Raw genomic sequence first — 14,973 nt, 5'->3', positions numbered from 1 at the left:
CACAACACTCACCTGGCGGAATCGTCCTTGTGTATCCTGCACACCGGAAGTTACTCGGGAGACAAATGATGTAACACGTGGAAAGTTCCGGATTGTCTAAAGGTCGCTGAATATAAAGCGGCGTGACAGCGTCAGTGTGTATTTATTTAAACCCGCAGGAAAACTTGCCTAAGTGTTCAACATGCCGAGAGGAAGCAGAAGCCGGACGTCCAGGATGCCCCCTCCAGCCAGGTAACACTTAGGGTTTAATTCCCTTTTTTAAAAGAAAGGTAGAGTAGATATTTTTAGTTAGCACACATGCTAACGTTTAGGTAATGTCATAGTGCCGTATGTTAGCTAGGAAAGTGCAGTTCATGAGGTGCTTCAAGTAGCTTATAAGGATAGTTTCAATTAAAGCTTAATTGGCGGTTAATCTGGGTATTGTTCAGAAAGTTACTGTATTATGAAAATGATGAAGGTCATTGTCTTTATCGTGGTTTTCGCTGTACAAATCCCCACATGCTAGCGAAGCCAGTGGAGTTGCATCAGCTTCTATAGTTTTTCTTCTAACCTGCAGCTAAACTGAGACTTTATTCTTCCAAGTTGTAATTAAATAAGTCGCACAAGGGTTGGAAGTATTTCTGTTTCTCTTCTCCTTGTGGGAAGTATAATCCCTCTGTGCCCTCATTTCTCTTTCACTAAATATATCCGAAACTAAGCTGAATATATAGCTGAAACTAAGAATTGCAAGAACACTTTTGACTCTTGGTGCTTAATAATTTGTACCAATGTCTCCACCTGTAAGGCCAAGCTGCTTAGGGAAAGACTGATTATTTTCCACAGTGACATGTTGCTTAAAGTTCACTTTGGGCACAGGTGGGCTTTCTCTGTCAAGCTACAGGATAACACTTTTTCTTAGCAAGTGAAGAACAGATCCCAGGAGGAGACGCAAATCCCTTCGTGGTTGCATCAAGAAGAGCATCTGAATATTATTCTCGCTTGTGAATAAGTGATCAGCTGAAAGTAGCTCTTTGTTGTCTTACTAGTGTGGAGATGTTCTCTGAATCAGAGCTTCACCTTTATCTAAGCTTTCATAAACCTTTGCTGTGATTCAGAGTAATAGCTGGAATAACAGATGTCAGCTCATATCTGTTTTTGATTGTGTTTGGACTAAAAAGTTCTTAATGAAACGTTTTTGTTACAGCCGGGCTCCACCATCCCCACCACCTATGGCCCGGGCTGCTCCCCCTCCCTCCTACGCCCCGGCTCCGATGCAGGCGCCTCCGTCCGCTGTCGGCACGCCAGCCGCAGCGCCCAGGCAGCCCGGTATGTTTGCCCAGATGGCATCTACAGCCGCTGGGGTAGCAGTAGGCTCCGCGGTAGGCCACACAATCGGCCACGCCATGACTGGAGGTTTCAGCGGAGGACACTCAGAGCCTGCCAGGCCTGACGTCACATACCAGGTAAGCCCAGGTTCAGACAGCCACAGGACTGGAACAGTTTCAAGGAAGATTAGAGTGTCTGAGACACGGTATGCAGGGCCTTTGCACCATGGAGCAGGTGAAAAATAAACACTACATTTTATGTAACGCATGGATGCAGTTACATGCATTGTGGTAGCTCAGTATAATAACAGCCAGATGGAAACAATATGATGAAAATTGAGACTTTTAACTAAAAGCAGTGAAGGAATCATCTTGCTTTCATTAAGACTCTTGAGTGCAATCAGTGTTGGTTGATTAGAGATGAATTACTCCCTCTGCTCAATCTGGGTTTGTTTTTTGTTTTTTTTATGTTTACACATGTGATAAGTTTAATTTGAAAATACAGACACAGCTGCTGCTGAAGGAAAACATCAGTTATGAAAAATATTTGGGGTGTTTATAACCAAAACAAAAGTCCAAACGCCAAACGTGGTTTATTTACATTCACACAAGTGCAGGGAAATATGCATAATGATGTTTGTCTCATTAACCCGGAACCCAGTACATCACTATTATCTTTATGCAGTTACATTCACAGTAGATTTTAAGATATGAGTGATGACCAATCATTTACTCTGCTTTTCTTTATGACAAAAAGGACTTGGAAACCACACGCACTTGAGCAGTTTGAGGATTGCAGTTTTAGATATTTCAGCATTTTTATCGATAGATGTGTAAATATATTTACTTTGTGTCATTGATGGAAGATATTCCATTTTTGTGATACAAAACTGAAGCTCGTTCTGACATGTTAAACTCTGTTTTGATCTTTATCACACACATGATTTAATCCTCTGTCTTGTGTGTATTAGGAGCCATACCAGGCCCAGCCCATGTACCAGCAGGGGGCCCCTCAGGAGCAGCAGCAGCAGGCCTGCTCCTACGAGCTCAGGCAGTTCGTCGAGTGTGCCCAAAACCAGAGCGACCTCAAGCTCTGTGAGGGCTTCAGTGAGGTGCTCAAACAGTGCAGGTTTGCTAATGGTGAGTGAAACACGTCCAGGCTTGGTATAAATGGAGACTGCTTTGTGTCTTATAGTCGTTGCTTTTCATCATTATTAGTAATTTTGATATATTTAAAGTGAGTGTAGTTATGAAATGCTATAGTTCCTGTTGCATTTGCGGCTAGCTAAACATTTACTACGTATGGGTTAGACGCATAAGCTGTTGCACATTTTCAGCATGCTCCTTTCATCCCACATAAAATTCTGTCTAAGTACTGGATCTTCCTGATGCATATCAAATAGATCGACATCAGGCTGTTGCTTTTTCAGTCTCATTTTTCTCTTTTCAAACTGAGTTTAACCCAGCAAGCATCGAGGCTTGGAATGAGCCCTTTGTCGCTCACATATCCAAGCCAAATGACTTTGCACTATTCTAAACTCTTGTAATACCCAGTGTGGACATAAGGGGGAGCCTTAACCTAAGTATGTTAAGTCGGTTGATTTAAACGATTTAAAGTATTAACTGTCCTGGTTTCTCTCTTTCTACAGGTCTGTCATGAGAAGATGCACTATCTGCAGAATGAAGATCACATCTAATTATTAAAGATACTGAGAGGGTGTAATTCACAATCAGTAAACATGTTTTAATGATCAATTGTCATCGGACAGCCTCATTTTTCAGACTGCTGCAGAGCTTGTAATCATAGCCTTATAAATAATGTTTATATATTTTGGTTTTAGTTCATGTTTGAGGTTTATTTTCAGTTGTCAGTGCGTGCTTTTAATTTAAATCCCGTCTCTCGTGTCAAGACTTGTAGAGACTAAAAAGGCCACTTTCACCTTCTGGCCGCTGCGGTTTGATTCAGACTAATAAAGCACTTGAATTAAAACGCGACTCTGTGATTTTTTTTTTGTTTGTTTTTTTTTGTTTCACGTCTCCTCCTCATATGCGCTCTGTATTATTACACTGAAGCGTTTCTGTTTTCACCTGCGCTTTCTTTAATTAGACTTCAGCAGCTACAAAGGGGTGTCCCGCACCTGTCCTGTCACTCTGCTCTCAGCGCAAAATTCACGAGCTGCAATCTGCGCGTGAAGTAATGTTTTGACTCTAAAAGCGTCGTGGCGAGAGCACGAGCCGCGGGGTATTATTTCATGGATAGGGTTTTTGTGAGGACTCACTCACTCGTCCTTCTGCTCCTTCTGCATCTGCCGAAGCAAATAGTTATTTTTGGCACCTGACATTAAAGCTCACCCTCTGCAGCATGGCAGCAGCAGACCCGCAAACGCGCCATAGCGCCGGAGTCTGACTGCAGCTCTTTGTTCGTCCTCAGAAACTCACTGTGCGCGATTTGATGATGGATTGTCTTCGTATCGGGGACTGACGGACACGGTGAGGGACGCCGGCCTTTTAATGCGTTTATATTGCAGGTCACTCGGGACAGTGAGTGAGCAGTTGAACGGGTTCACACGTGGTGGCGTGGGTTGCTTTATTAGTCTGCGCTGTGTTTGGTATGACATTAAGTTTGGGACGATGGCTTCTTGTATTCACCCAAAACACGTTCTGTGAGCTTATTGGACTTTTGTTTGCTTTACTGGAAGAAGTGAAAAGAGACAGGTGGGTACATGTTGTAACGACGGGAGGAAAATGTCGCCCATCTGTTTTTTTAAATCATTTAAAGAAGCCTTTAAAAATCAGATGTTGAGCGCATTAGAGCATCTAAGAGGAAAATTTAACCACAGCCGTGTTACTGAGACCATCATCATCTTTTCAAACTGGTCTTTTATTGAAACTGAAGCGACACAGTGATGTTGGCACATGTTACAGGCTGTAAAATACGAATTTCCTGTTCAGTATTCAGTGCGCATTCACTGGCTAGTCTCGTTTCTGACTACAGTAAAAAGAGAATGTCCAAACTACACGTTTTCTGTTGGATATTTATGAAAACATTGCTCTTTTTTTTGCACATTTAATCACATAATTGCAGAAAATATTTATTTCACAAACTCTTCTTGTGATGTATGTAATCAGATGGAGAAGTGGGAACACTGGTTTCCTTTAAAAATCATGAGTTCAGTAATTTAAGGGTTCAAAGTGATGTATGATTTTCAGAAATCTCCACACTAACAGAACTGTTTCAGTTCTGTCTATATTCTGACAGGTTTTAATAATAACTTGGCTTATAGACCGTTATAATCCTAAAAACATGGAAATAATGCTAATAATCATCATCATTTTGAAGCTTTTCTTGAGATTTTTGCGCCGGAAGTGCATCCAAATGAGTAGATATGAGAAGTTTGTCTCCTGTAAACACTAAAATGTAGTTTCAAGGTAAGTAATTAATTGGGATCAGGGAAGTTCTAGTAATTTTTAAACGGAGTGGCACTGGGACAACCACAGGAAATAAGAATACTTAAAGATAAATAAAATGGATTAAAATAAATCACACTGCAATTTAAAAGAAAAAAAGGTATCGCTGTCTATGGCGACGCCCTAGCGAAAAAGCGAATATACTTAAGTAGGTGTAAAATGCCTAAAGTAACTGTACTCCATATGTTACATGATGTTATTGGTAATAATTACAAATGATTCATTTGTTGATGATTTTGATTACTTAAGTATCACTCAGTAGCTTGATCTGTAATAATTCAGTTTAATTACTTAATATTCTGCTGATAAAGCTTTAAAATGAACAGTATGGCCTACAAAATACAGCTGGCCCGCCTGGTGCCCAAACACATATCTTATCTGGACAGCCCCTGCTGGTGAAGCAGCTAACTGGTGAATATCTGCTACATTTTATAAAATTTCACTGGCTTGTTTTTGTCTCCATTTTAATCACCAAGCACAACATGCTATAAATCTTTCCGTCAGAACAGCTTGGAAGCAGTTCTAGTGTGATCAGATGTGCAAAAAGCCTTAAAGTAGAGCTGTGTTTAGTGAAAATGCTGCTGTTTTGAATGCATGTTCTCCCTGCAGCCTGAGGTCAGCTGCAAGAGGAGACACTTCTGTACTATTAGCCTTGAGCTGGAAACATGACCAAGGAGGAGGAGATCCCTGACTGGGTGGGAGCCAAAGAGTTCTACGACAAGTATGAGCCCAAGGAGATTCTGGGAAGGTATGTTTACGAAACCATCATCGTAACGTGACCCACAGCAGAGGTTCACCCAACTGAGCTGAGCAGAAAACTCTCCATTAGACTTTGGACTAAAGAGTGCACAGTTTTACCTCTTAAAGATTAGAAAGATCATTTAGGTAAACTAGACCTATATGTAGCCACATGTGAGGGTTGCTGGGTAAAGATCCACTTGAGCAAAACCCCCAAAAAACAATAATGGTTTATTGTTTGTGAATTTAACCCAACTCGTCTCTTCTTCAGAGTTTACACAAAGTAACTTCAAAGAGTAACGAGGCAGAACACAAAAAAATGGTAAAATATCTACTTGCTATTAGTTTGTAGAGACTCATTTAATGTTACAACACACCTCAGATTTAGACCTCAGTTCAAACAGCTATCATTCTCTGCACAGAACAAGCACTTTCCCCAAAGTTTCCCACAAGCCCCTGAGAAATGGGAGACGAGCCAGGGCCTGCTCATTGTCATTCAGTCCACCAGCTGTCAGAGGGTGGTGCTGTTACGTAAGACACATTATCCAAGGAGGCCACATTTATTAACATCAGCACGCTTCAGACAAAGTGTTGGCCGTCGGTCTGATAGATTATGTAATTTCACCCCCTTTTCCCACATGCAGGTCAGGAGGTCACAGGATGTGGACAATGTGTCCTTCTTCTAGTATTCTTCATTCAGAGAAAAGTCACTGGAGTTCCTTTACTGTGGTCACCCTGAAGTTTCTCTTGTTCATTCATAAATCGCCCTCTGAATTTAATTTCAGCAGTGACGTTTTCAGTTTGCTTACTTGATGTTTTTCTCTGTTTTCCTGGACGTTAATGATAAACAAGCCGATCTTCATGACAAGCACATTCTTCACTGTTTTTACTTGCTCTGTCAGACTGATAAGATGGTAAAAACACACAATACTTTCCTTTAGTCTGACCATGTCACTGATTTCTTACCAAAAACAGTGCTGTTTTGAAACGGTTAAACACATGATTCATGATGAAAGACACTGTGACGGTCACAGAACATTTTATCCAGCAGTTATCACAAGTTGCCCTCCTACCCAAACCTAAAAACAACAGATGTGCAGCTCGGACGGCTGATGTGTTTTTTCATCCTCAGGGGAGTGAGCAGCGTGGTGCGCCGCTGCGTCGACAAGCAGACGTCTCAGGAGTACGCGGTGAAGATCATCGACATCACCCCCTCCGACAAGATGACGCCGCAGGAGATCGAAGAAATCAGAGAGGCGACGGTGAAGGAGATCGACATCCTCAAGAAAGTCTACGGACAGGAAAACATCAGTACGCATGCTTCATTTAATCAGTTTGACTGGGAAAACTTGAGTTTGTTTAAACTTTGTTCTTCTAACATGGCCAAATATCAAATTAACTCTCTTCTCCAGTTCAGCTCAAAGACTGCTATGAGTCCAAGGCCTTCTTCTTCCTGGTTTTTGACCTGTAAGTGTTTCACATGGCTGATTCCTGAACAGGTATTTATGTGAAAATCAAATAAAACGTTTAGTTTCTTTTTCCCAGAATGAAGAGGGGTGAACTTTTTGACTACCTCACAGAAAAAGTTACACTGAGTGAGAAGGAAACGCGGTCAGTGAGCATGTTATTTAACAAAAAAACAGATAAATTATGCTAACTTTTAAAAGGACTCTTTAAAGGTTTTTACGTGTTGGCTTTAGGAAGATCATGCGGTCTCTATTGGAGGTGGTCCAGTTTCTCCACGCCCAGAACATTGTTCATCGGGACCTGAAGCCCGAGAACATCCTTTTAGACGACTACATGAACATCAAACTCACTGACTTTGGTTTCGCTGTGCAGATTCAGCCAGGACAGACGCTCAAAGGTCAGTGAAAGCTTCCATTACTGCAAAGTGTGTCAGCAGTTCAGAAACCTAGGGAGAATACATGACTTTCTCGCAGAGCAAAAAGGTGGCTGTAATCACACAACTTGTCAAAAGATGACAAAAATAAGCATTAAAAACTTTCACAGGTTGGCTGACAGTTAAACACCAGTGCATCATTTCAGACCCACCCACCCACTGAGTTGAGTGAATATTAAAGTTACAGTTTACAGCCTGCAGTGCACTCGTCAGGACATCAGCTGTTGGTGGTGAGCGGAGAATCTGGGTCTGGTTGCACAACTGCTGCCTGCTCTCTTAGCTGCTCTTACAAAGGTTAAGAAACAGGACACTCTGATCTATTTGCTGCAGTTCCAGACACTCACAGTACACTGACCTTTCAAATAGACTTCTCAGAAGCAGTGTTGGTCAAGTTACTTGAAAAAAGTAATCAGTAACTAATTACTGATTACTTCCCAAAAAAAGTAATCCCGTTACTTTACTGATTACTTTTTCAAAAGTGATTAATTATTTAGTTACTTAGTTACTTTTTAAAAACACGATTTACAACCTGAATAGGTGATAAAGCAATAGATCTTTCAGCCCAAATCTACTTTTTCTGCATAATCTACCATACAAAATGTAATCAAATGGAAAAGTCTCTTTTTAAAACTTGTTTTATTAGTTTTAATCTTTTAACTTTATGCATCAAGCAAAAATGTAATTATATGCAACATTCTCTGACTGGAAGAAATTTGTTTAACATTTAAACCTATTTTCTGCACATTCCAGCACATAAAATAAAATATTTTTTTGTATTTACACTCACTCTTTCAAATAGATGCAAGTAAAACACAGCAGAAAATAAATAAAATCAAAGACTAGCGGTCCTGTTGCTCTATTTTCACCTGTAAAGCAGGAGTGGGGTAGGCGGAGGTTTGTCCTGGTGCAGGCAGGTGTGCGGCAGCGGTCAGTGGAAAAATCCGCGAGTTTCTTTGTGATTTTCCCATTACGTCGTAGCGCACTCGGTGCTTGCTTGGACGTTTAGGGTTTTTTTTTCCGCTGTAAAAAGACGTTTTCTTCCCACGCACAACGGAGGCTAATGTTTTTGTCACTTTTTATGGAATCAAACTCAAAGTAAGGTCAGTACTTCCACGCTTTAAACGCTGCACGGTCATACTCTCTCCCGCACTCGATATTTTATCCATTGTTGATCTGCTCACAGCTGTTGTCACTAACATCGCACTCGCTTACGTCACTGTCATGAGACATTCTTGCAAAAAAATCACGGTTTTAGTAACGCAGTAACGCAGCGTTCCTACGGGAAAGTAACGGTAGTCTAATTATCGTTTTTGCAATAGTAATCCCTTACTTTACTCATTACTTGAAAAAAGTAATCGGGTTACAGTAACGCGTTACTGCCCATCTCTGCTCAGAAGGCATCGGATCATTAGCAGTGCGAAATGCCAAGCGTCTAATGAAACTGTGCATCGCTGGATAGTTTTGTTCAGTCGGTAAAGACGTAATGGGCTTCTTCCATTAGGTTGGAGATCTACTTGACCCAGCAGCACTTAATCTAAATGTGCTCAATTAATGTCTAAATGCATAATACTTTAATTATGCTATAGATGTTCCCTAAAGATGGATGTTAAATTAAAGGAAAAACCTAATCTCTTGAGTGAGGGGATCTTGTGGCTCTGTTATGCTGAGGGGGAACATTGGCATAGTTTGTACTGAGTTTCTCAAATCAATACAACGCTGTTCAAAGTAATGTAATATTTCTAGCCGGATGTAGACCTCTCTTCCAGGGTGAGATCTCCATCCACAGGGCATGAGAGCATGCTGAATAGTTTGATGATGATAAAAACGAGGAGAATCAGAAGCTGTGAGCAGAAGTTCTCACCCTGTCTCTGCCGTGCCCTCCTTCAGAACTCAAAAAGTTTGTACTCCACCTCTCACACAATTTTTTTTTTATCAGTCACCAACAATAAAAAGGATCCAGGTTGAATTATATTTGAATGATGAGCGGCCCAGTAGCATCAGCCCAACCAGTTGCGGTAAAAGGAGTTCTTCCTTCACACTGTTTCAAAGTGCTCACTCACACAGTGGACTGATCGCCCAATTCTTCTGGTTTTCAGGGTCTTTGGCCTGCAGTATAAATCCCTTTGAGGTGAATATTGCTATGAATCGGATTGGTTAAACAGTATAAATAAAATTGAACCAGACTGAGTTAAATTGAAAGAGTTTGTTTTGTCTCTCCAGTAGAGATGCACTGATTCCCATTGAATATGATGGCCAAACACTTCCCTAAGATACTGTATTATTTTTTTCTTTTAATATATCATCTATTTGTGTGTCACTTTTGCAGTTGTAGAGATATTAATAGACAATGAGGATAGTAAATATTTAACCCTTACATACCGTTTGGGTCAAATTTGACTCAAACAGACACAACAGCTGTAATAGGGCTGCACAGTGGTAGAGTGGTCAGCACCGTTGCCTCACAGCAAGAAGATTCCCAATTGAAATCCTGGCTGTAGCTTCTCTCTGTGCCTGTGTGGGATTACGTCAGGTATTCCTGCTTCCTGTCACAGTCTAAACACATTAGTTTAGTTTAGGTTAACTAGTGATTCAAAATCCATGGCCTCCACGCCTGATTTACACACTGACACTGATAGACACACTGAGGGCAATTTTTAGGGTTCTTGCCTAAGAACAATTCTGCATGTAGACAAGGATAGACTCATGAATACATGTAAATGAACAGCTCTTAAGCCTTATTTGAAATTCTGTAAAAGTGGTTTTATGTTGACAGACAAAGATCAGGGAATATGCTCCCTTTAATAACATTTATTTACTCTTCCTGTCTGTAATGCAGAGGTGTGTGGGACTCCTGGTTACCTTGCTCCTGAGATCATTGAGTGCTCTATGGACGCAGGACATTCAGGATACGGTACAGCTGTGGACATGTGAGCGACCATGAAATCGGTTACCAAGTAACAAAAATATCTATAGGAGGGAGTGTCAGCTTTACTCTCATGTTACCAAAATTGATCTTATGCACCTCAGCAGTGTGTTAGAATTATCTCATAAGCCTGTGTACAAAATAATGACTCATATTATCTGTTGTGTGGCTCGGCTAATACGTGTTCCAGGTGATTAGATTATGCATGTACGCACTGCACAGTGAACAGACTAGATAAACTTTGTTCTGGCTCGTGTTTGCAGATGGAGTTCAGGTGTTATCATGTACACGCTGCTCGCGGGCTCTCCACCGTTCTGGCACAGGAAACAGATGCTGATGCTGCGCATGATCTTAGCGGGGACGTACGACTTCTCCTCTCCTGAATGGGAAGACCGCTCAGACACGGTCAAAGATTTGGTAATCTTACTTTCGCAGTTTGTTGCAATCTCAGTTTTATAAGTTAGGTGATAAGGTTGAAACCTTGGAACTAAAATAATTCTTCCTCCAGATCTCGCGGATGCTGGTGGTGGATCCAAAGCAGCGTTTCACAGCTACAGATGTTCTGAACCACTCGTTCTTTTCACAATACGTGGTGCACGAAGTACGACAATTCACTCCGTTCAGGCGCTTCAAGGTGAGAAACACAAGATTTTATCAAACTAAAAATCTTAATAGTTTTCATATTTGGGGGATAAATTAGGTATATCTTATGGTATCTTTATCATATCTTGATCAATATATAACCCTAATTCCAAAAAACTTGGATCTTGCTCCCCCCTAAATTTCTGTCTGTTTCTGTCTACTACAACTTTACTATCTTTGATAGTTCATAAAGAAACCATAAACTTTTCTGAACTTTCTCCATCAGGTAATTTGCTTGACCGTTCTCGCTACAATGCGAATCTACTGCAACTATCGCCGTGCCAAGCCCATCACCAAGGAGGTGATAAAGAGCGACCCGTACGCCGTGAAGCCCATCCGCAAGCTCATAGATGCGTGCGCCTTTAAGATCTACGGCCACTGGGTCAAGAAGGGCCAAACCCAGAACAGAGCAGCACTTTTTGAGAACACGGCCAAAACCATCCTGCTTTCGATCGCTGCTGAAGCGGACGAGCCCATCCAGCACATCTGGTAACAAGCAGCGAGGACTGACACGTGCTGAGTTTTACTTGGGGAAACATTTAAACTTCTTTCTTCGTAAAAAAGAACTGCTACAAGTAGTTTATGCATAATGCAGCATTTTTAAAAGCAGCCGTAGTGACTACAGGGGGATTGATTTATCTCAAGGACTGAAATGTTTGGCAAAATTTTCAACCATGCCACTAGTGACATTGTGCTTGCTTTGTTCTAAAAGTGTACTTAACCCATTGTCAGCTTGTGTCCTATGAAAATGCAGCTGCTGTGCTTTAGATTGAATGCAGCCCCTCAAATATAGGGTGTATCAAAAAAGAATAATCAGATTTCAAAAGGCTATACTTTTTAATGAACATAGAAACTTATGGTAAATTTTAAAGTACATGGCTGAATATACAAAAAGTTACAATGTTTGCAAATGCCTGATGTGTCTCCCTCGGCACCTACATACTAGTTACTACATGGCAATCTCATAGCCTTCGCACTCTAAAAACTGTTTATATTTCAAATGTTAAAGAGTGACTCAGAAGGAAAAAGTAGAGTTTACTTATAGAGCAAGTCTATACTCTGTATTGTGAAACCTTGTGGGAAATACCTGCAGTTTATCTGGCTGGAATATAAAACCTGGAGTGAAACCTGCACACTTGAAAGGTCGTGTATTTACAGTTTGAGAACTATGTGCCTACTTAATCAATATGCAGAGTATGCTCTGGTGGCAGCAACTCAAGGGAAGTGTAACTTTAACTTGTATGCTATGAATGTATTTATTAAAACATGTAAAACCCCAAGTCCTGCAAATGGAGGGGTACTTCAACTCTGCAATTCTGTGCTTTTCTGTCTTTCTGCAGCCTTTTTAAGCTTGACGTAGAACACTGACACACACAGACAAAAAAGAATTACAATTTTAAATTTTATTATCAACAGAGTGAGATGCACATCAAAAAACCATCACGGGTTCACTGACTTTAGACAGATTTGAGTGTGTTAACCGTTGTCCCCACAGTCCTGCTTTGGAAGCTTTCATCCTGCAGAATTTAGAAAAACAGAATAAATCAATATGAAACTATCAGGAATAGCCAAATATGTGTTTGTACTCATTCCCACGCAGCTGGATGAGCTTGAGGAAGGCACTCATCCACTAATTTAGTGGAAATGAGACGTGGTTGTTGCATGGTGTCTGACTGTATCCAGCACAGAGCAGCTGGACCAGAATTCGCCCATGCCTTTAAGTTAACAAGTCTAATAACATACCATCCTCGGGATGCTCCCCAGAGGCTGGCGACCAGTCGAGCTGCACTTCATGTAAATGTTTAGACACGCTGAAACAGAAGAAGGAGAACTGAGGCTATGAGATAAATCTGAGCTAATAAAACAGGAAACAAGCCAACAGCACAGAGCATCGACAGGGAGGAAGACAGCAAGCAATGTTGAGCAACAGATCATTAATATACCGGCTGAATCGCTTCAAGGAACGAGCCCGTAGATGTATTCACTCTGACATAAGAATGAGAAGCACAATGAGCACCCTCATCCTGCTGAGTCAGTTCGTGAAAGCATTCATGTCGCATGGTGTCTGACTGTATTTACTACATCCAGAGCAAAACAGAATTCAGCCATGCATTCAAAATTCAAGCTGTAATTTTATTTATAGAGTACACTTCACTACACTCAAACTTTTGGCTGTTCCGTTGGCAAAAGAGTCACAGCAGAAGGTAGCTTTGAATGTTTGATATCCAGATCCGCTTCCTGATACAACCCCTAGAGGGAAATTCATTTCCAGATGGAATCGAACCAACGACCTTTCACTTGACAAGTGAATGGGTAGAAGATAAAAACATAAAAAGTTACGTAGGTTTAAAATGAAAACTGCAAAATAAAACTTACTACAAAGTAGTAAAACCCCAGTTCACACTTATGTGCTGAGGTGAAAGCACCCTCGGCACAATATTTTTCACTGCCTTTTTCCAACAACACCTATTCGGCTCCACTCCATTCTACTTTGTTTTGGTCATTGTGTAGTAATTTCCCTCGCTTCAACTTCAAAAATGGCGAGTTTGATTCTTATGAAAGAGTTGCTCTCATGGCTTACCCTGGCCAAGAAAAAAAACAAAAACAAAAGGGTACCAGGTACTACTACTTAATGGAAAGCGCTTAAAACCAAGTTGAGCTGAGTAGATGGTAGTGAAAAGAGGAATTACATGCATTTCTGGGGACAATTAAACATCTGCATGATGATCTGAGAGGTCAGACTATGTTATAGACACTGACCTAGTCAGATAAATACTGGGGAGGCCAACCCACTAAGTGCTTTGTCAACTAATAGAAGGATGATAGAGCATTACAACAGTCCAACCTGCTTGAGGTTAACGCAGTGGTTCAAATCAAACAACTATCCACTGTGGTGACCGCTAATGAATAAGGGACCAGCTGAAAGTAACTTTCCATTCAGAATATTCAGTACGAAACAGCATCTCCATAGGCACTCTGGATAAAAGCCACATAAAGTGTAGTGATGGTACAGACTGGGATAAGTGGAACACGTTTTTTTGCTTGGGAACACACTCACCCTGGTTATATCCTGAAAAGACACGTGGTTTTGCTTTGGCATTAACTAACTCAGTCACTTCCCCTGTGTTTCATTTGTACCTTATAGTATAATAAGAACTGTGTGCATCTGCCGGTCGCTTCAGCCACATGGAGATCTGCGTGTTTCAGGATGGGAGCTCCTCCCGCATGATTACTCCGGATATCAGGATATCACCTCCAGTACCACCCTGTGCAACAAGCAACGACGACAAAGCACAAATCAACACAAATGCACATCCTGCACAGGATTCCACCTTTAAGCTGTCAGGCACCACCTTATCCACATAGTTACAACCTGTGAGTGTGTTCTTACAGCATGGTGGCGTTACGGAAAATAAGTAAATAATTCACAAGTGAACACAAATTATCGGGTCCACCACGTGTTTCCATGGCCTCATGGAAATACGTGCCGTTAACTAAATACTTTCAACCTGAATGGGGAAAAATCACCTGCGTCACGCTACAGCCTCATATTTTAACCTTCGTTTCTTCAAGAACGTTTTCCATTCACAAAACTCCATGGTGACTTCTACATGATGTCTATAAGGCCACATCTTCAGCAGACCAAAATACGTCCGGATAAACCACGCTAAAGACTTTTCCTCTTCTTCTCCCTCCAGTTTGTGGCGGGTGAAACAGAAACAGCTCGGCGTACACCAGCGCCTCCTTCTGGACGGGAGGTTAACTGGAGCACATATTAAATCAGAGCGTCACAGTTTCTTTGAAGAATCTGACTCATAGTTAAAGCCGTTAGATTGAATTTTACACAGGTTGAACTGTCTTTTTAATTTCGCACCTCTTTAACAGCTCTGTGTGCCTCTTGTTGCTTCTTATTAACCTTTATGGTTGTTTTTCTTCTTCTTTGCTTATTGTAGGCGCTTTTTGGTTACCTGTCTTCAGTCGTTTTTCACTTTCACAGG

General features: G+C 41.2%; 2 protein-coding genes, 1 long non-coding RNA gene and 2 other non-coding genes across 5 annotated transcripts; 2 read left to right on the top strand and 3 right to left on the bottom strand.

The window, feature by feature from the left end:
- The first annotated feature begins 72 nt into the window (after positions 1-72).
- On the top strand, positions 73-3,294 carry chchd2 (coiled-coil-helix-coiled-coil-helix domain containing 2). Its single transcript, XM_063494230.1, has 4 exons — positions 73-231; positions 1,184-1,442; positions 2,276-2,444; positions 2,954-3,294. Exons 1-4 carry the CDS (start codon positions 182-184, stop codon positions 2,962-2,964), a joined length of 489 nt encoding a protein of 162 aa, XP_063350300.1. The 5' UTR covers positions 73-181; the 3' UTR covers positions 2,965-3,294.
- Positions 3,295-3,340: 46 nt separating this feature from the next.
- On the top strand, positions 3,341-12,262 carry LOC134641710 (phosphorylase b kinase gamma catalytic chain, skeletal muscle/heart isoform-like). The gene is made up of 10 exons (XM_063494229.1): positions 3,341-4,019; positions 5,382-5,520; positions 6,643-6,821; positions 6,923-6,977; positions 7,056-7,121; positions 7,211-7,374; positions 10,247-10,337; positions 10,597-10,750; positions 10,842-10,967; positions 11,202-12,262. Exons 2-10 carry the CDS (start codon positions 5,438-5,440, stop codon positions 11,466-11,468), a joined length of 1,185 nt encoding a protein of 394 aa, XP_063350299.1. The 5' UTR covers positions 3,341-4,019; positions 5,382-5,437; the 3' UTR covers positions 11,469-12,262.
- Positions 12,263-12,376: 114 nt separating this feature from the next.
- On the bottom strand, positions 12,377-14,658 carry LOC134641714 (uncharacterized). The gene is made up of 4 exons (XR_010095567.1): positions 14,504-14,658; positions 14,114-14,241; positions 12,719-12,786; positions 12,377-12,492 (listed from the first exon to the last, which is right to left on the bottom strand). It is a non-coding gene; the product is annotated as an uncharacterized LOC134641714 (long non-coding RNA).
- Positions 12,554-12,690, bottom strand: LOC134642119 (small nucleolar RNA SNORA15). The gene has a single exon (XR_010095850.1). It is a non-coding gene; the product is annotated as a small nucleolar RNA SNORA15 (small nucleolar RNA).
- Positions 12,949-13,086, bottom strand: LOC134642118 (small nucleolar RNA SNORA15). The gene has a single exon (XR_010095849.1). It is a non-coding gene; the product is annotated as a small nucleolar RNA SNORA15 (small nucleolar RNA).
- Positions 14,659-14,973: the final 315 nt, after the last annotated feature.

This window comes from Pelmatolapia mariae, linkage group LG14, assembly GCF_036321145.2.
Source record: "Pelmatolapia mariae isolate MD_Pm_ZW linkage group LG14, Pm_UMD_F_2, whole genome shotgun sequence".
NCBI lineage: Eukaryota > Metazoa > Chordata > Actinopteri > Cichliformes > Cichlidae > Pelmatolapia > Pelmatolapia mariae.
Note: the sequence above shows the minus strand (reverse complement) of the source record. Positions and strands in the feature narration are given on the sequence as shown.